This window comes from Vicugna pacos, chromosome 18 (assembly GCF_048564905.1).
Source record: "Vicugna pacos chromosome 18, VicPac4, whole genome shotgun sequence".
NCBI lineage: Eukaryota > Metazoa > Chordata > Mammalia > Artiodactyla > Camelidae > Vicugna > Vicugna pacos.
This window is the reverse complement of record NC_133004.1, coordinates 32,102,936-32,124,107: the sequence shown is the minus strand read 5'-3', so window position 1 is coordinate 32,124,107 and position 21,172 is coordinate 32,102,936. Positions and strand designations below refer to the sequence as shown.

General features: G+C 49.8%; 1 protein-coding gene across 8 annotated transcripts in view; it reads left to right on the top strand.

The window, feature by feature from the left end:
* The window catches only part of GSG1L (GSG1 like), a 185,802-nt gene that overhangs the window by 156,345 nt on the left and 8,285 nt on the right, over positions 1-21,172 (top strand). For 3 of the 8 annotated variants that reach the window (XM_072942832.1, XM_072942835.1, XM_072942831.1), the window contains 2 exons: positions 7,285-7,452; positions 16,702-16,772. In XM_072942832.1, coding sequence (XP_072798933.1) covers positions 7,285-7,452; positions 16,702-16,772 — 239 coding nt within the window. The remainder of the gene's footprint in view (positions 1-7,284; positions 7,453-16,701; positions 16,773-21,172) is intronic. The other 5 variants (XM_072942830.1, XM_072942833.1, XM_072942829.1 and 2 more) reach the window with 3 other exon arrangements.

Sequence of the window (21,172 nt, the reverse complement as noted above, 5' to 3'; positions counted from 1 at the left end):
AGTCCACAGGCACTGAGGATGGCCTGGATGGAGCATTTGTGTCTTACCCTGCCTCACACAGGGACTCTGTGCCTGTCTGGCCTGAAGGTGGACAAAGGCTGCCTCCCTCAGCAGGGAGGGACCCCAGTTATAATCTTTCCATTGAGAGGGGCCTGGGGTAGATTTCAAGGTAGCATCCATGCATCTCTGAATCTGGTCCCCTGGCATTTCCCTACCCCACCTCTGTAGCTCCCAGAGGACAGAGAGTCAGTTGATATCCACCCCCACCACCCCCTTCCCCCATAACAGTGTCACAGTGTCCACTCTGCTCTTGGCTCCAAAAACCAGGCCAACCGCCCACGTACCTCACTGCACCAGCCCAGCCGTGTAAACTGCAAACACCAGCAGGCATTCCAGCCTCGAGGTTTTCAACCTGTGCCCTGCGTTGGGGGCCTGGGAGCCTGAGGGTTTGGGGGGCAGGGAAATTGAAGACTCACAGATGTAGCCCTGGGCCCCTCAGCTACATCAAAAGCAGAACAGTGTTTTTAATATCTGTTTTTTTTTCCTACCTGTTCTTGTTTTATCTGTATTTATTCATTCTACAAATATTTATTGAGCACCTACTCTGTGCCAAGCACTGTTTAAGGTGCTAAAAATATAGCAGTGAATGAAACAAAGCTCCTGTTTTCATGACACTGACATTCTGGTATGTGGAGGGAGACGACCCAAAAACAAATCAGAATGACTTGAACTTCGGGGAAGACGGAGCAGACTGACTTCCCCCTGCTCTCATGCTAAGTGCAAGTGAACTCCCTGGGCATTATATGTAAGAGAAACATAACAGGCCTCTGGAAGGTGGAAGAAAGAGAGTAGGCTGGCTAAGGACTGAGGGTTAACACATTGGTAAGTACTTTTTGTCTCACAGATCCCAGATTTGGAGCTGAAGTCAGCAACTCAGAAACGCCAAAGGATACAGACACCTTCCCCTCAAAAGCCCCAATAAAAGTCTGCTTTCTGTAGCCAAATAACCAGGAAAGGGGCAGCCTGCCAAGACAGAATACTTTTAGCAAGAACTGCTCTACCCAGTCACACATCACAGAAAAAAAAAAAACAAAACCAAAAAACCACCCTGTGGCTCCACCTTCCTCATGCCAAGTTTAGATTTCACGTCATGAGGCTGTCTTGAGGCACCTAACTGCGCCCCTGTGTCCTGCTGAGGGGCATCAGGGTAGGCAGCTGTGACGTTCACCCTGCTTGACAGTAATAAGCCCCATGCACCCTTGAGTGTTAGTGGCAACTCCCCAGCAGGCAGTAACAAGGTGCTCCCCCCACCCCAACACCTGCTTCTGGAATGGTGTCAGAGGAGAAGTCGTGGACAGCCAGGATTTATACCACTGCCTGGTGGTAATGAAGTCAACCACCTCCCTGTGGTGTCAGTGGAGGCAAACTGGGGAGCAGTAATAAGGCACTCCTGCCCCTCCCAACCAGAGCAGTATCTGCAGAGGCCTAAGGAGGTCAGAACTCCCACTTCTGCCCAGCAGTAACCAGGAGCCTTTCCACCTTGAACGTCAGTGTTGGCTCAGTGGGAACCCTGGACTTCTGTTCCTTCCTGGCAGTAACAAGGCAGTGTTCCCCCCTTCCTTTATCACAATGGTGTCAGAGGAAGCCAGCTAAAGCAGAAGGTTTAAACAAGATCCAGAGTCTCATAAAAAAAAAAATCCCAAATGTCAAGGTTACAACAAAAAATCACTCACCATATCAAGACCTGGGAAGATCTCAACTTGAAAGTACAAAGAGACTCAGTAAATTCCAATACTGAGATAATAGAGATGTTAGAATGACCTGGGAAAGATTACAAGGCAATCATTATTAAAAGACTTCTATAAACAAATACAAACACTTTGAAACAAATGAAAAAAAATAAAGTCCTAGGAAGGAATTAGAAGATACAAAGAAGAAACAAGTGGAAATTTTAGAACTGGAAAATGAAATAACAGAAATAAAAAAACTCAGTGGATAGGCTCAACAGCAGAACGGAGAGGACAGAGGGAAGAATCAGTGAAGTTGAAGATAGAAGTTACCCAGTCTGAACAACAAAGAGAACACTGACTTAAAAACAAAAATGAACAGAGCCGCAGGGACCTCTGGGACTATAACAAAAGCTCTAACATTGGACTGCCAGAAGAGGAGGGGAAAGAGGGTACTGAAAAAGTACTCGGAGAAATGATGGCTGACAACTCCTCCAATTTTGTAAAAGGCATAAATCTACAGAGTCAAGCTAAGTGAGTCTCCAAACAGTATAAACCCAAAGAAATCCACAGCCTGACACACCATAGTCAAATGGTGTCTTTAAAAAAACTGAAGTTGGGAGGAGGGTATAGCTCAGTGGTACAATGTGTGCTTAGTATGCAGAAGGTTCTGGGTTCAAGCCCCAGTACCTCCATTAAATAAATAAATAAAACCTAATTACTGCCCCCCCAAAATAAAAAATTTTAAAAAACTTAAGTCAAAGAAAAAATATTGAAAGCAGCAAGAGAGAAGCAATACCTTAACTGTAGGGAAAACCAATTTAAACAGTGGATTTTGCATTAGAAACCATGAGAGTAGAGGGAAGTGATTGTCATGTTTCAAGTGCTGAAAGAAAAGAACTGTCAATTCAGAATTCTGTTTCTAGCAAAAATATCTTTCAGGAGAAGGAAGGGGAAATCAAGACATTCTCAGGTGAAGGAAAACTAAGAAAATTTATTGCTAGCAGACCTATCCTAAAAGAATGGCTAAAGGAATTTCCCAAAACAGAAAAAAAAAAATTTAAAGAAGGAATCTTGGAACATTAGGAATGAAGAAATAACATGTTTACTTTCTTCTTGAGTTTTCTGAATCATGCTTGATGACTGAAGCAAAAATTGTAACATGGCCTGATGCAATTCTCAATTACTCAGAGGAAATATTTAAGGCAATTGTGTTACCAATAAGAAAAGGTTAAAGGACATAAAGGGAAAACCACGTAATCATGTCAGTCAATGCAGAAAAAAATATTTGACAAAATTCAACATCCATTTATGATTTTTTAAAAAAAATTTGCAGAAAGCTAGGAATAAAGGGGAAATTCCTCAACTTGATAAAGAATATGTGCAGAACACCTGCAGCTAACATTATACTTAATGGTAAAAAGTTGAATGCTTTCTCTCTAAGACTGAGAATACTCTTACTCAACACAGTACTGGAAGTTCTTTCTAGTGCAATAAGGCATGAAAAGTAAGTAAAAGGCATACAGATTGGAAAAGAAGAAATAACTATACCTATTTGCAGATGACATGATTGTCTATGTAGAAAAATCTAAGAAATCTACACTTCCAAAATGCCTTGACCTAATAAACGAATTCAGTATGGTCTCAGGACACAAGATTAAAATACAAAACTCAATATAAACTTCTACAAACTAGCAAAGAACAGTTGGACAATAAAACTCAAAATATAATACCATTTATACTCAAAAAAGTGAATGAGTCATAAATCTAACAAAATATCTACAGGACTTCCTTGCTGAAAACCACAAAATGCCAATAAAAGAAATAAAAGAAAGTCTAAATAAGTGGAGAGATATACCATGTTCATGGTAAAGATGTTGATTCTCTTCAAGTTGGTGGAGAGGTTTAATGTAATTCCCATTAAAATCTCAGCAACATTTCTCATAGGTTTAGACAAGATTATTATAAAACTTCTTAGGGAAGGCAAAGGAACTAGAATAGCTAAAATCATTTTGAGAAAGAAGAATAAAGTGGGAGGAATTAGTCTACCCAATTTCAAAACTTATTATGTTTCTACAGTAACCCAGACTGTGTGTTATTGGTAGAGGGATGGGCACACAGATCGATGGAACAGAATAAAGAAATAGACCCACACAAATACGCTCAGTTGATTTTTGACAAAGGTGCAGATTCATTCAGAGGAGCAGGCAATAGTTTTTTCAGCAAATGGTGCTGGAAATATTGGCTATTCATAGACCAAAAAAAAAATCAATCTTGATCTAAACTCCTTACCGTATATAAAAATTAACTCAAAATGGATCATGGACCTCAATATAAAATATAAAACTGTAAAATTTTTAGGAAAAAAGTCTTTGGGGATTAAGAGCTGGCAAAGAGTTCTTAGACTTGACATCAAAAGCATAAAAGGAAAAATGATAGAATAGATTTGCTCTGTGAAAAAACCTTGGTAAGAGGTTGAAAAGGTAAGCTGTGGGCTGGGAAGAAACTATTGTAAACCTCATATTTGACAAGGGACTAGCATCTAGGATATATAAAACCATGCAAAACTCAACAGTAAACAATGACAACAGCAAAACAGTCCAGTTAGAAAGTGGGCAAAAAGCATGAACAGGCATTTTACCAAAGAGGATATGCAGATGGCAAATAAGCAAACGAAAAGATGTTCAACAGCATTGGGGAAACGCAAGTGAAAGCCACCAAGAGAGATTTCTACGTGTCTATCAGAATAGCTAAAATTAATAAGCAGGGGGCTGACTAGGATGAGAGCCGCTCATTCATTGCTCTAGGAATCCTGTTCAGCAATATAAAGGAACGAACTGTTGACACACACAACTTGAATGAATCTCCAGAGAATTATGCTGAGCAAAAAAAGCCTATCCCAAACATACGCGCTGTGCGGCTCCATTTATATAATGTTCTTGAAGTGACAAGATGATGGAAATGAAGAACTGATTGGTGGCTGCCAGAGGTTGGGAGGGATGTGGCTATAAAACGGCAACAGGAGGGATCATTGTGGTGACAGATGGAAACGTCATGTATCTTGATTGTGTCAGCAGTGTCGATATCCTGGTTGTGAACTATATTCACGAGATGTCACCATCTGGCGAAACTGGGTAAAGAGTACATGGGATCTCTGAATTATTTCTTGCCACTGCATGTGAATTTATAATGATCTCAAAATAAAATGTTTAGTTCAAAAAACAAACAGAATAATAAATCATAGTGGGAAAGATACAAGAAAATTACAGGGTGTTATGAAGACTCTGGTGAAATTAAACAAGGGTATGTGATAGGGAGTGATGTTCCCCCATGGTTGGATAATCAGAGCTGGGAGATAGACCTGATCATAGTTAAGATCCTTGGTTGTAAAGACTAGAAAAATCCCTTCAAAACTAACTTATGCAAAAGAAGGGAATTTATAGAAAGTAATTGTGTAAGAACTTTTGTTGCTAATGACAGAAACCTAATTCAAACTGGCTCAAGGGAAAAAAAATTTAAAAAAAAAAGGAATTTGGGTTCCCATCATTAAAAGTCCAGGGATAATGGCTTCAGCTGAGAGATCTAACTCCTTTTGGTGGCTTTGGTCTTTTTTTAAGTCAGGTTCATTCTCAGGCTAGGGAGGGTGGCAGGATGGGCTGCAGCAGCTCCTGGTTCAAATCCTGGCACCCCAGAAAAAAGATGAGCTCTGTTTTCCAAAGCTTTAGCAAAAGCCTGGGACTGAGTCTCAGTATCCTGACTTGGGTGTCACATGCCCACCCCTGAACCAGAGGGAAGTGACACCATCATTAGCCAGGTCTAGGTCGTGTGCACACCCCTAAAGTTTAGGGCAGAGGCCAGGTCTACACAAACCACATGGCTGAAAAGGAGGGATGAGAAGTGGTCCCTTTACAGAATAGATGCTGGGAAAGCCAAACCAACAGACATAGATTCATGGAATCCCAGAATAAGACTGCTTCTTTATTCTCCATCCTCAAGTTCTGAATTTCCCTCACTCTAGTTCAAACAGATATCCTAGACTGAGCTAGAATCTTCAGCTTCATTGCTCAGAAGAGAGAGTATTTGATTGGACCAGCTTTGGCCAGATGTTCAGCCCTCCTCCAATAACCTCTGGGCCCTTGGGTGGACAGGGCCAGGCTGACACCCCATGGCTGTCTATTATAGATACTCAGAGTCTGGGGGCTCTAAACTAGCTCGTTGTAAAAGAACAGGGGAATCTATGAATGGGTTTAGTGATAAGGGATAGATATGATGATGACGGGGGTCCCTGGGAGAAAGGCTGAATCCTCAGATTTCCCCTTGCTTTCCTTCTGGGTGCTCTGAGGCCGACAAAGAGAAGAGCGGTGGGCATGGGAGGTGGGCTGCAGGGTCGCTGATGTTGGGAGACCCAGTGGGAAGCTAGTGGAAGCGAGGTTTGGAGGGTTGACAGTGCAGGGTTGACAACAAAACTGAGCCCTTGATGTGGAGAAAACAAGTTATCAAGGCAGAGACTAGGGAACAGAGGCCCAGGAGCCAGACCAGATATGACTGGAGCAAGGCAGGTACCCTACTCCTGGTTCTAAATGTTACCGCACAGTCTTGATCAGAGGAATCCGGCAGGAGGCCATTTCTAGAATGGGCACCGGGTCATAGGAGACCAGCATCCTGCCCACCAATCTCCTAGCTCCACAGGACCCTTCCTTTCTTTCCTGACGTGGATAGGACAGATTCCCTAGTTCTAGCTGGCTCAACATACACCGCAGGTGAGGGCTGCCAAGAGTCCCCAGCTGTGCACAGAGGAAGTGTGAGCTAAGAGCTTTGATCTAACAGAGAAGGAGCTTGGAAACCAAGTCAGGTAGCAGTGGGTAGTAAGAATGTTGACAATAGTGATGACGGTAACGAGAACAAACCTTTCTTGGGTGCGAACTACATGCCAGGCACTGTTCTGAGATGTTTTTATTGGATCATCTCCTTTAAGCCTTGCAGCAAGGATTGTGACGAGGTGCTGTGTGAGGCAGAGAGGTGAGGGCACCTTTGCCCGGGTCACTCATGAACAAGGGTAATTTAACTCTCGTGGAAAAGCCCAGCTACTTGGATACCTGTCCCCCATCTACTGCTCCATCATCAACTCCCACTAATCTCCTCATGCCCCCTCATCCAGCCCCCTAAACCTCCTAAGGTTTGTGGAATGCTTCCTACGGCCCCCTGTCTCTATGCCTTGGCACAGGCTCATTCCTCCTCCTGGAATGCCCTTTTCCCTGGCAAACTCTCACTCATCCTCCAAGACCCAGTGCAAACATTGTTGCATTCTGATAACTTGCCCTAATACCAACCTGTGGATGGGATGACTTATTCTCTGCCTACCTCCCAATAATGAACTCTGCCGTGCCTGCATCACAGTGTACAGATAATGCTGTCTCCCAGAGCCGACATGGGCGGGGCAGGGACCAAGCCCTACTCTTCTCTACAGTAGCACCCGCTCAGGTCTGGATGTCTTATGGGTGTGGTTTTCTGTCCCCTGCCCACCCTCACCATGACACCTCTCCTCGTCTCTTGGCAGCCTGGCGTGGGGCTCCTTTACCTGCTGCATGGCAGCCTCTGTCACCACGCTCAACTCCTACACCAAGACGGTCATTGAGTTCCGGCACAAGCGCAAGGTCTTTGAGCAGGGCTACCGGGAGGAGCCGACCTTCATAGACCCTGAGGCCATCAAGTACTTCCGGGAGAGGTCAGTGCACTCGGGGTCACCTCTGGCCACCACTGGGAATCAGAAGCCCAAGGCCTGGCCTCAGTGGCCACAGGGCTGACCGAAATGTTCTGGGAGGTGGTGGGGTGGAAGGGGCAGGCTGGGTGAGGCAGAGTTTGGACCCTACTATGTTGGAATTTCTGTGACATTTTAATGTTTTATGAGGCATGAGGTTGCCTTGGGTTTATCTGTTCAGAGCCTGAGAAACCAAGAAGGGAATCAACTTTGAGTGTTGGCCATTTGCCTCCATGCTTCTTAGAACCAATATAGGGCCATAGGAGGCTGAACCAAGGTTTCCTTCTCGAGCTCTGTCACAGCACTGAGTGAAGAAAAAGGACTTAGCAGTGGGATTGGTGATGGTTGCTAAAAGGGGAGGACTCCTCATGAGTCAGGGACTGTACCTGACCTTAGAGTCCTTAGAGTCCAGCTGGGAATAGAGGAGGAGGCAATAAATGGTGGGTCATGTATGGATGGATGGATGGATGGTTGGGTGGAAGGATGGATAGATGTATGTATGCATATATGTATAATGTGTGTATATATGCTTGGGTGGGTGGGTGGATGTATGGATATATGGATGGTTGGATGGATGGATGGATGGATGCTGGCCAACTGGATGGGTGGGAGATGGATGAGTGGAAGGACAGCCAGATGGTTATCATTATTTCCTGGGACCACCTCCTAAATAAACTACATGCTCCTAAATCTTTGCCACAGACTCTGTTTTGGGGGTAGCTGACTAGACATGCAATAATGCCTTTCAGTGGCAGGGAACTAAAAGGTTCTAAGAACTGATGACAGAACCTGAGGAAGAAAAAGGGGAAGGAGGCTGTGGAGCTGAGCAGCATTAAGGAATTGAACTCTCTGTGGGGCATGTGGAAGGGTTTCAAGGCAAGGGTTGCATGGTGAGGGATAGTGGGGGCCACCCTGGGACCTCTCTCTGACTGCTGCAGACCCCATCATCTCTCCTTTGCCATATGACTCTCCCTTCTGTCTCTTGAACACAGCAAGCTCATCCCCACCTCTGGGCCTTTGCACCTCCTGTGCCCCTGCCTGGAATACTCACCTGGCTGGCTCACTACGGTCTCAGCTCAGATGTCACCTGCTCAGTGAGAACTTCCTTAATCACTTGGTCTAAATTACACAACCTCATTCATCCTGTCCTAGCCATTCTTCATCCTATTGCTGTTTTTTCATTGCACCTGCACCACCTGAAATTATTCTGTTTATCTGTTTGGTAGTTTGTAGACTGGGGCTCTGCTGATAGAGCGCTCTGCTGTCTTTCTCCCCACTCTATTTTGAGCACCTGAGACTCGGCTAGGCACCTAATAGGTACTCATTAAACATTCTGAGGAGTTAGTTTAGGGGGTATGTGTGTGTGTGAGATTGGCTGAATTCTTCTCTTTGGGGACTTCAGCCCTGACTACCTCATGCCCTTTCAGCTCAAGCTCCATCAGCATCAGGCAGATTCGGCGTCCCAGCGTCCCTGCACCAAAGTCCCAGGTCAGGTCAGCTGTGGCCAGGGAGGTTAGGCTAACGGAGGTCGCCCACGGCTGCAGCCAGAGCGTATTCGCTAGGAAGGTGGCGTGACTGGCACAGCACGGGACCCAGAGCAGGCGCTCAGGAAATCTTGAAAGCAGCCTGACGTCTAAAACCGCCCCATTAGCACTGCATCAGCTGTCACTTCGGCTGTGAGAGAGCCTGGGGCGTCCACGGGTACCCTTGTTTTGCTGAGGCGGAAGGCAAGACCTCTTCGTACCTTGGCAGCAAGAAGCTGCTGTTTGCTGCTGGCTAACAGCTCAGGCCCCAGTGACGTGGGAGAAGATAAATGCTTTCCAGCATATGTGCGGAATATCACTTTACACGTTCATAACTTGAACATTATGCAGAGGTTCATCAAATTTTATTTCCTTTCCTCTCCAAGGAGAACATTTCAGCTGGGCTGGTTTTTTTTTTTTTTTTTTTTTGGTACCTTCCCTACAAAGAGCTCAGAGCACACGGACACACGTTTGCACAGGTCTGCAGCGGCCAAAGTCCCCAGAATTATAGCCAGGGACTCGAGGAAAGAGATTCTTGACCCCACTTGCCCACATTTCCTGCTCCTTGGAGAACGGGACTGCTGTGGAAAGAATATGAGTTTAGGGCGTCCCCTGAACTGAATTTTCCAGCTTTGTCACCTAACTGCTGTGTGACTTGGGGCAAGTCACTGAGCCTCTCTGGGCTGGGTTCCTCTGACCTACAGTAGGAGAACCGAGAGCTCTCAGCATCCTGGCTCAAATTTGATAACCCAGGTAACATGGTGAGCACAGTGGGAGCGCATGGAGGGCATTGTGTGTGTGTGTGTGTGTGTGTGTGTGACTTCTTGTCCCTCCCGCTACTGATGTGAAGTATAAAGCTTGGTAATAATTAAGTTAGGATGGAGACAGAGGCAGTATTTTACAAATTAATAATCTAATAATCATATTAATAACCACAACAAATGGGTGGGTGAGGTGGGAGGCAGGTTGTGAATTCAGAAGAGGGGTATAGGATAAGACAGGCCCTGGGAGAGGGTGTGTGGTCTCCTGGGTGCCCCCCGCTATTCCTACCAGTGGGAGAGGCACCCCTGACTGAGGTCAAGATGATGTCCTGTGGGGGCTGATGGAGCAGGAGGGGCCTGTACTGCCTCCCCACCTCCTCCCTCCTGCCTGGTCCTGTTGGATTTTTCTCTGCAGGAGCCGATTATGGGTCTGGGGAATGATGGGGCAGAGTCTGAACCGTTTTCAGGGCTTTTGAAATATGGTGTGTGGAAGAAAGCCATGGATGTATGTGCATTTATTTGTGTGCATGTGTGTGTGTGTAGGGGTCAGTGTGCTTCCGTGTTGGGTTTGTGGGGGAGGGAGAGCCTGCACACCCTGACTCCCAGCAGCCTCGCCTGTCCCAGCTCTGAGTCTCTGGAATTAAACCCTCCCAGACTCACCCTGCCTGTCATCCCCAAGGAGGTTGTCTTAATCGGGCCTCCCAGGGGAGGGGCGGAAGCTGCCAGATGAAAGGTAAACATTTGCAGATCGGGGCTTTCTTGAATGCTTGATGTTCAGATCTGGTTTAACAACGTGCAGAAGGAAATGAGACCCTGTTGATTGGACTCGAGGGGGAAGTCAGCCGACTGAGCAAACATCCCGCCTCCCTCTGGAAAGCCACAGTGGGCGGTGGGGACAAAAGGCTGGGAGGAGGCAGCTCTTCCCCCAGGATCAGATCACCCCGTCACATCCCCTTGCTCCGACTACCAGTCTGCGAACTTGTTCTTTCGCTACTCACGTCTGTCTGTCGGCTCTATCCAGAGCACGCGCACACCTCCAGATCAGGGCGTGCTTTCTTGGCTTCTGCTTTGTCCCTGGCACCTAGACCCTTTGGGGCTCAACAAGTTATTAACCGTCTGTAATCATTATACTGTTAATTATAGTTGTGCAGTACCTCCTGTTGCAGGCGCTTTTCGAGGGCCTTGCCTGTGCGCTCTCACATAATCCCATGGAAAACAGGAGGAAATAGACCAGGGCTGGAATTAACTGCAGTTTTTAGCTGTGAGTCCCCAGGAAAATACCCTGGGGGCTGCGATCGGGTCTCCTGGAGGTGACTCCAGGCGAAGGGAGGGCTGAGCACCACCCCGTGGGAGGCAGAGGCTAGAAAAGCCTGCACAGATGAGACCCCCAAGCCAGGTTTTTAAAGGCACACACAGCGCTCCAGGCCAGATGGGTGGTGGGTGGCAGAAGGCGTTCTCAGGCACAGGCAACCGTGTGAGCAAAGGCCAGGACGGTCGGCAAACAAGGGTCTTTAAGAAAATCTAGGCAGTTTGAGGAGATTTGAGAATAGGGTGAGGGTGGGAGTTGGGCCTGGGTCTCTCACTTCTCTCATCCAAGCCTCCCTCCTGGGTAAGGACTCACAGGGCGCTGAGCAGATACAGAGCAGCCAGACCCCCACCTGGGGGAGATCGCTGTGCACGTACATTGTTCCTGCGCAGTGGAGGGCCCCCTCTTTCCCTATCCCCGCGACTGGTGCCGGGAGGGACGCGAGGACCCCGCTCCCCGCCAGCTCTGCTCTCTCTCCTGTCTGTTGTAGGGAAACTTTTGGAAGGGCTGGTCTCCACCTCCTCACCGCCCACTCACGGCTCCTCCCAGTGCCATCTGCCATCCACCCTCTACTCCCCCAACAACTCCCAGCTGCCCGGGGGATGAGTGATGGGCACATACCCTCCCCCTGGGTTCCCACCAGCCACTCCTCTGGGCTGTGTGAGCCCCCCTCCCACCCCTCCTCTCTGTTCTGTGAAATGGTGATGCTCCCAAGGTCAGTTCTAGGCCCTCTTGACATTAGCCTCAGTGGGCACACACGTACCAGGACTCCCGCATTCTTACTCCCTCCACAGTCCCACCCCATATCCAGCTGCCTCTTTGTTGTTTCCACTCTGGATTCTCAAAGGTATCAAAATTCAACATGGCCAGGACCTACTCCCGGGGCTTCCCCAAACCCAGTTCTATTTCCGCGGATCTCTCCAGGGTGGACCTGCCTATGCAAGCAGACATCTGTGAGTCTTACCCCCATGTCTGGTCACCCCAGGACCAGTGCATTTCCCCTCTGGGTGGGTCACTTCTCTCCATCTTTACTCCCATCATCCTGGAGAGTCCAGGGCTGCGCCCATTCTCACCTCCTGCTTGGAGGTGAGATGTAAATCCCACATCCTACTTTGCCCCCTTGCACCTGTCCTCCCCTGACAGCCAGTGCCTCTTCACTGTGCTTGTGTGATCAGGGTACTGCGATGCTCATCTTTCTGCTGAAACACTACAGCTCCAGGGCGAAGGTCCAGAACCCTGGGCACCACCCCCTGCACAGGTGGGTCATTCTTTGGTCTCCACATAGCCTCAGGACAACTGTCCTCTCTACCTGAGGGTGACAGAGAGCAGAAAAGAAGGGGCCTCATGGGGTGGGGGTATAGCTCAGTGGAAGAGCATGTGCTTAGTATGCACCAAGGCCTGGGTTCAATCCTGGGTGTGTCCAGTCTGACTCTGAACAGCACGGCCCCTCAGGTGTGCCCACCTCTGTGACTGCTCACTGCTCTCTCTCCTGTAGCCAAGGCTGGGCTGAAGATGTGACTTTTGAGATAAACCACATCTAGAGGTTTTCATGTTGTCAGGGGTACCTAGGAGCTATTGAAGGCGAGGATGGGGAGTTGGAGTGGGGGCTCCACTCATGTTAGTGATTGTTTTTTCCAAGTCACAATTTCTAGCCTGTGCAGTTCCAAAAATAATCTCAAGGTGCTAATATTTAGAGATCTCTTTTTAAAACCCAGTATCAGAGAAATGGGAGGTAGCGCTCTCAACCACACACAGAGATCTGGGGAGGGCGACGGCACTCGGGCTATTTTCTTCCCTGTATTTTCCAAATGTTTTGAATCATGATGATCTTACTCATAAAATGAGAGAAGGGGAAAAAACCTTTCAAAAAACCCATTTATTTCCCCCTGTCTTGGAGTGGCACTTCTGATGGGGTGCTGTAGAATTTTAATCTCCTACCTGGGATCATTTATTTGCCAGATTTCCTTTTAATTCCACCCTTCATTCCACCATCAATGCATCATTTAAAAATCATTGTGTTCTTTGTCCTCGGTGACTGTTTCTTAGCTTTTTAACCTCTGAGACGTATTCAATCACACGCTCCTTCTTACCTGTCATTTCCACTCTTGCTGCTTGAATATTACTTCTCCGCGATGCCTCGCACTTGATGGCTTTTTATTGGGGTCCTTTGACATCACTGTTTCGTCTGGAGAGGAATGCGGGGCCCAGGAATTAGAGACGGCGCTGTGGAAATTTCGGGGCCCTTGCTGGGTCCCCAAGGTTAGCTCACCCACCAACGCGATTTGAAAGGAAAGCAAAAAGCACAGAGTGGCCCTGGAGGTGGAAACATCAAGGTAGCGGGAACTTCTGGCAGGACAGCCGCTCCCCAACCTCCACGTTCATCCAAATAGCAGCGGGCTGGAGGGAAATGAGAGGCTACGGTCAGCTCTTTGGTGATGCCTCTTTGCATCTAGGACTGTGGGGAGGATACTGGAGGCCGGGGTACACTGGACGACAGCCCAGGACATGGAGGGCAACTGGGCTCATGCCTAGCGGAACCTCACAAGTGCCCAAAGCCCAGGGTCCAATACTTGGTTCTTCAAATGCGATTTGGGGCCCAACAGCATTGGCCCCCACCCCAGGAACTTGTTAGAATGCAGACTCCTAGACGTACTGAATCAGAATCTGCATTTTAACAAGCTTCTCTCATGATCTGTGGGCATTGGTACATTTGGGAAGGGTCAGACTGGAAGACAGAGCAGATGCAGTCCTGGTCAGGAGGTGGCTGTGGGTCAGCAGAGACTGGTGGATAAAGAAGGGATTCATCGCCTCGGTGCTACTCAAAGTGTGGTCCCCGAACCAGGGCCCGTTTGCAAACATTGTGATGATTTAAGGAGAGAAACTGAGACGTGTGTTTGGAAAACTTCACAGTGAGTTGCTCTTGTTGGTACCCAAGCTTGCCTTCTGTGTGTGGCTTTTTCCATTTCATTTTCTAGCAACTCATTTTTGTTGTATTTTATTAAAAAATTGGTCCAAGGGAGATTGAAAATCAAGGTGGAAAAAACCTAGCCCTTTATCAGTTGGTTTGAGAAGCACACTGCGTAGGCTGCCGCTTTCCACCAGGGGTGGCTGGAGATTTCGGAACCAGAAGCTAGCCTGGGGCAGCGAGAGAGGGGCAGGCTTTGAGGAGGGCACAGAGAGGGTCGCAGCGGGTGGAGAGTGTGCTGGGAGCACTGTGCTGGGGAGGCCTCGGGCTCCTGTCGCAGCAGAGGGAGGACCCAGTGGACCCCTTGCCAGTGGTGGCCACAGGCAGGTATCGGTGGGGGCGGTTTCCTGATGAGGCAAGACACGTGGGTTCTATTCTACCTTCAAACTGCCAAGTCCTTGGCGCCTCCCTGCTCCTGTCACTTGCCTGCATATTCTCTTCTCTCAAAAAAATAGCAAATACCCAGCTTCAACCCCATCCCAGATGCTGTGGGTCATTGGGGCAATGACTGTGTGACAGCGCGGTCACCCCCATACTGCCGTCTGCACACCTGCTGGCAGTTCTGGGAGAGCCAGTGCCCAGCCCCACTTCCCATTGGGCCCTCACAGCACAGGTGTACCCAGAGTGGGTCTGATGGAAAATCCCCTGCCAGCCAGGAACCTGCAGGGCACCCTGGAAACAGGCTCCAGCTCCAGGGACTGCTAAACCTGAGTTCAAGTCCCAGCTGTGCCACCGGCCAGCCAGCTGCTGGGGTGGAGAGGGCCCCAGGAGAGCAAAGTGTAGGGCTGTCTTCCTGGCTCCACGTTCCATGACGTCCAGTGACGTCGCATGTTCAGTGATGTCCAGAGGTGTTTGACACTTTGCAGCCTCTTCTCGGCTTCAGAGCAGCCATGCTGGGAGTATTCACCCCACAGACGTCCACGAACACTGCAAAGCACAGCTCTTTCTGTTAGAGAGCCGGTTGTTAATATTTACCAGCACATCAGCAAAACCTTGGAAAAGTTACAAGTCTGTCTCAGCTTCAGTTTTCACAGCTGTAAGTTGGGAAGGGTGGCAATGATGATGACGATGCCGGTAACTCTGTGGTCGGAATACAGGTTTGAATAGGTGGAGACGGACCCCAAATAACAAGAATTTAAATGATGAACAAGTTTATTTCTCTCTCACTTGGAAGTCTGAGCAGGTACCTCTGTTTCTGTCACATTTCCTGGGGGCTCACTCCCTCTTCCAGAAACCGCAGCGTCGGCTCACTCAGCCTCTGTGCTGACTCTTTGGTCCTCCGTTTGGGGAGGGGCAGAAGGCTGTGCTGTGACCCCCTGTGGTTCCTTCTGCCCTGAATCCAGAGGCGTTTGGTACTTTGAAGCCTTTTCTCTACTGATTTCAAAACATCCTTTTCTAAGGCAACAAAGAATTCAGATCTAAACGATGGAACGAAGGACGGGGTGTAGGGGGCAGGGTGGGGAAGGAGCTTTGGTTAGTATGTTAAAATAACATCCTTCCACGTTAGGAATTGGGAGGTGGAGTCACAGAGTGACGGACCACATAGGCCCCCAGCCATGAGGATGCTGACGATGGTAATAACAATGATGACTCTAACAAGTGCAAGCCATCCTGAAAGGATGCCAAACAGACTGAGCGAAAGCATCTATAAATTCAGATGAGGACTTGGGGGTGCCTTCAGTGTTCTTTACGATGCACAGTAATGATTGGGTTTGTTTCTACTTTGGGGACTGGATTATGTTTCTCTAAAGCTGAGGTACATGTCGACTGGACTGCCTGGAACTCTGGAGTACATTTAGGTTACAAATGGACGTGTGCACCGTGGGAACATGACCCTGCCCATTCTCTGGCCCAATTGATGCGATGGCGGTGAGGGTCTAGGTCCGGAGCCGTGTTGGGAAGTCTGCAGCTGCCTCCGCTCTGACCCTGGGCAGCCTCTGCTCTGGGCTTGGCAGCCGTCTCCAGCCACACCAGCAGAGGCAGCTGCCTCCAGAACTGCAGTGATCTTGAGTTGCCAGAGGAGAAGGGAGCAACACTGGGAAATCCTCACAGTTGCTGGTGGGAAAGAGCCCTGGGCCAGAGGTCAGAAGACCAGGGCGTTGTTTCTATGTAGAACTGCCTCTAAGAAGTGTTTTAATTTAGTTTAAAAAAGGTGGTGCAGCTGATAGAGTCCTTTGCCCCAAAGTCAGAAAGTAGAGGCAGGTTCAAAAAGGAGGCTCCAGATTTAGTCCCCTATTTTCACGTTATCTAGGGTTAATCACCATTACCTTTTGGTAGATATCTTGCCAAGTAATGTTTTGTGCATATCAGTGTGTAATTTTTAAAAACAAATCGAACCGTACCCCTTCTTTTGTAATACACCATTTGCACATGATTGAACATCTTTTTGTGAGAGCACATGGGTTTGCTCATCAGAGGCATCTGCGTCTGATTCGTTAGCTGCCCGGCACCTGATTGGTCACAGCACTTTCCAATACCTGTTTCTTCATCCGTTACAGATTCCCTCTCTCAGGTGGCTGGTAAGAACCCCCTGGGGCAGTGGTGCCAAATTGCTTTGCAAAATGTTCTCCGGAGGGGAGAGGTACCCTTTTCCAAGTCCTGGGTCTCTGCCAGCTCAGCCTGCTCTTTCTTACACTGGCTTTTGGGTTCTCTTCTTTCCAGGATGGAGAAAGGGGATGGGAACGAGGAGGAGGACCTTCGCCTGGACTGCCGCCACGGGAGGTACCCTGCCCGTAAGTGGCCTCAGCCACAGGGGTCTGTGCTGCAGAGGCAATGGGCTGACAGAGAAGAGAGGACGCTGGAGATGCGCCAGGCCAGCCTCTCCCTGCACCCCTGCATTCTCCCCGAGACGCACAGTATGGAGGGCCAATCTGAGGCTGCAGTCTTAGCGGAGCAAGTCTTTTGCACGCAGCAGCTACAGCCCTTGCGATGGGGGTCAGAGTTCTAAGAAAGCAAGAGGGACATGGGGGTGCCTTAAAGTCAGGCAGGCGAACCACAGCTCAATCCCGGTCTGGTTTAGCCATTGGCCTGAAGGGAGAACGGCTCCAGGACAGAACTAGCCAAGATTGTTTGCACGGTGGGTACTCCTGGCAGCTTAGAATGCACTGACTTCATATGTCTCACTGTGGGAGACAGAATCTAGGGCACCCATTAAGAAAACAAATGTCTGGACCAGAAAGCAAAGGGGAGGTCAAAGAAGAAGAGGGCCTTGTTCCAGACAGAAAAGGAAGGAGCTGATACAAGATGAAAGTTAAAATGGCAGAATCTCAGCCGAGCCTGCTCCCTGCCCACCCTGCTCCGTACTGAGGCTCTTTATGCCTGATCTCGTGTTCTTGCTCACCTCCAACCCCTAGAACTGGGATTACTATTCACACTTTGCAGATAAGGAAATGAAGGCTCAGAGAGGTGGAGCAATTTGCCTAAGGTCACACAGCTTAGCTAGTCAGTGGCAGAGCTGTTACAGCAGACGTTGTCAGTACCCTGCCCGTTGTCAGTACGCTGCCCGTATCTCTCAGACTTTTTAGGAAACTCCAGTGCCTTCCAGCTGCCAGTATCTGCATCTCTGTCCCTGGGGGCTTCCCCTACCTCCACCCATAGGAGGTGGAAGTACTAAGGAAATGCATATAGATGCCCTAGCTCACTTGCCCCTTGAGTGGGATTCCCTGAGGTGAGGGATTTGCAGGATTAGCCAGGTGTTATGAGGTTTAGCAGCCACCTGGGTTCACAGCCTTCTCTTCCCTGGGCCATGTTCCCCTCTTCCCAGTTCCTCTGTAGTGTCTCCCCTTCTCTCCGATTCCTACCTCAGGGTCTGCTTCTGGGGAACCTGAACTAAAAGAGCAGAGATTTAAACACACTATCTGACCCCAACCCCTAGGAGTGAGAAATGGCTCTGCTAGGAGGGAGAAGACAGAGGAGGGTGAAGGAGCTTGGGAGGGGGCCTGGCTGGAGAGGAGGAGCAAGTCCTGTCTTCAGTCAGAGGGAAGAGGCTCCTGCAGCAGCCCAGAAAGAAGGCCAAAACACTAACTGCCTGCCCGAGGAGTAAGAGTGGACACTGGGCTCACATATTGTGGGTTCATGCCAGGTGTCAGGGAAGGAGGGCTTCCTGGAGGAAGGGGTCAGGAACCAGGGCATGGAGGCGGCTGGGGAGTGCCTGCCTCAGAGATACAGAGGAGAGCAGGAATCCACCAGAGGGGCTCAGGAAGCACATGGTAGGGATACAAACTGAGAGCCCTGGCATGTTCCAGAGCGCCACTAGGCCCCCCTACTTGGGCCTGAGTCCCCTGCAGAGTGGGTGAGAAATCCTCGGTGGGAAGAGATCGTGGGGGCCGCTGGGGAGTTGAGAAGAGGAAAGAGCAGATCTCTGAGGCCTGAGAATGGGAGAAAGAGTGGAGTCGGAGCGAGTCTGACCCTGAAAGCGAGCCCTGGGGTGGAGAATGAGGACACTCAGGGTTGGGGAGCTGCAGAAGCCCTCTCCACACAGCGCCATTCCTCAGCTCTGCTCTGGCACCCACTTCACCTCCCAAGCAGCATTTCTTCACAAGAGAAACATCAGATGCGGTCCTAGGTCAGCAGCCTGCGGAGAATTCCATCTTTCATGCCCTCGACAAATACTGAGCGGTGCAGACCCTCTGTGCTGGCCCCATGCGAGGCGCTGGAGACGCAGCCAGGAGCTGCAGCAGACAGAGGTCGCTGCCTTGTGGGGCGGGGAGACCGGGAGAGAGGATCAAGTAAGAAATGAACTCAGAACCAAATGAGATGACCTCAAGTCATACCACAAGAACGTGTGATGTTAAAGAGGGAACGGGAGAGGCCCCCTTAGAGCTGCCTCTTTGAGGAGCCCCTGCGGCCGGGGCTGAGGAGTGAGAAATCAGCTAAGCAAAGAGCCTTCCAGGCAGAGGGGCCTGCAAAGCAGGAACAGCCAGCACTGGAGGCCGGTGTGGCTGGACTGGAGCAGGGAGAGCAATGGGGGCGGGGAGGAGATGGGACTTGGGGGCGCAGGAGGCAGGACCATGGGGAGGAGCCGGCTCTGAGGCGGGGAGCCCGGGGAAGAGACATAGCAGATTATTTATCTGAATCTACATAGCTACATCGTCTTCATCTACATCCATCTCTCTCGGTGCCTCCTTCCACCCCATCTGCAATGTGAGAAAAGGATGAGAGTGCAGGAAGACTGGAGGCCAGCAGACCACCTTTGATGCTGTCACTGTCATCCTCGGGAGTGACGGACGGTGGCCTGACCTGCAGCAACAGAGATGAGGGTTGGCGGATTCAAGAACTTTTTGCTGGGAGAATTGTCAGAGTGCTTTGTTTGTATTTCTCCAGAAGCAGATCCTGAGATAAGAATTCTACAGCAAGTCCCTTATTTGGGTGACCTCAGAAAATGCAAATAGGTGCCAGGGAGGCAGACTGAAGCAGGGAAGGGCAGGCAGCATGGCTGAGCCGGGTATCACTGTAGGCCCGGCTGGGGGACTTGGGGGCCAGTGCAGAGCACACGTGTCTGAGTTATCCTTCCAGACGTGGTAGTAATTCTCCTTGGGTGTCGCTGGAGGGCTGCTGGGGTGGGGTGGGGAACATGAACTCTCCTTGGGAGGGGGTAGAAAGCCCTGGCACTAGGGAGGGGGAGGTCAGCAGTGCGCTCCTCTGGGCAGAGGGGTGGTGCCCACCCCAGCTTGTCTGATTCAAGGTGAGGGGTGGGGGCAGCCAGCAACCTAGGATGCTCACGGAAGTTTAGAGCCAGCAGTCCAGGGCCAGTTGTCACCCACTGATGGACACGGAGAGGAGTAGTTTGTGGGGCGTCATGATGTTGCATCTGTGTTGAATCTGAGGGACGTGTAGGGTTGAGAGCGGAGCTAGTTGAAGCTGGAGGGCTGCTGAGGCCATTGAGGGAGATTGTGGGAGGAGGTGGAGAAATAGGGGGGCCACGAGGTCCTGACAGCCCGAGGCTCAAAGAGAAACATGGAAGCCGGTGGGGAAGGTGTTGTGGCTCCCAGAGGTTTTCCAAACCCCAGCTTCTCAGCGAAGGAAGGAACCTCAGATCCCATGGCACCTCTTCCAGGTGTGCCTTTCATGGGGTAGCCGAGCTGTGGGGCGCTGTCTTTCCCCGGGGCCAGCAGAGGTGCTGCAAACTCGGTTAAAACAATGAGGATGAGAAAGACCCTATCTGCGGTCGGAGCTGAGGGGGGAGGCGTCCGCGTGTGGGCTGGATGCCGGCTTGAGTGCTCCACTCACTTTCATTGTCCTAAAGTGGGCTGTGTCTGTGGCCACATGAAAGCCATTCATTCATTCGTTTATTCAACGAATCTTTGCTAAAGGTGCTTCTCTGGGCTGGGCCTCCTGCGGGCTCTGAAACATGGAGGGGAATAAGGCAAACTCTGGACTGGGGAGCTCCCAAGCCACTGCTGTATCGTTGGCCAGAGCTATCATGGGGTCCATGCTGGCCAGAGGCCTGGTGCCTCCCCAGCTCGGGTGAGGGTGGGGTGTGGAGAAGGAGGGGTGCTTGGCCCCGGGTGGTCTAGCTTGGTAGAATTCTACAGCTGTAATGATGATACCTGGAGTTGATTAGGAAAATAACCAACCAGAAGAGCTCAGTCTGATGATAACAGTTCACCCTTGTGTATGTTCTGAGGGCTTTACATTTATCCTCTCATTTAATCCCAAACATAGCCCCATTTTACAGACAGGGAAACTGAGGCCCAGGGAGGTTATGGCTGTGCCAGGAAGTGGATGTACACCCAGCCCATCTGGTTCCAGAGCCCAGATTCCGAGGCACTAGGGTGAGCTGCCTCTTGTCAGTCAGTGGCTCCACGTGCCAGGCACACCCCATCTGCCAGACCTTCGGCAGTGTTTGGGGAAGAGGGACCCAGCCACAGGTGGACTGGGTTCTCACATTGCTCATGGACTAGAAAGCAGCCTGATCAGACCGTCCAGGGAAAGGACACCATCTCCAGAATGCAGCCTCTTCGCTGCGAGTGGCGTTTTGGCCAAGAAAATATTTTGGAAATGCCTGGATGAGTTCTGCAATTTTTCTGCACTGAGCAGCCACTCAGATCTTGCGGTGGCCTGACTTGCCAGCAAGCGGGATGGGAGAGGAGGGATGCCAGGGAGCCCGCATTATTAAACACTTGCTGTGTGC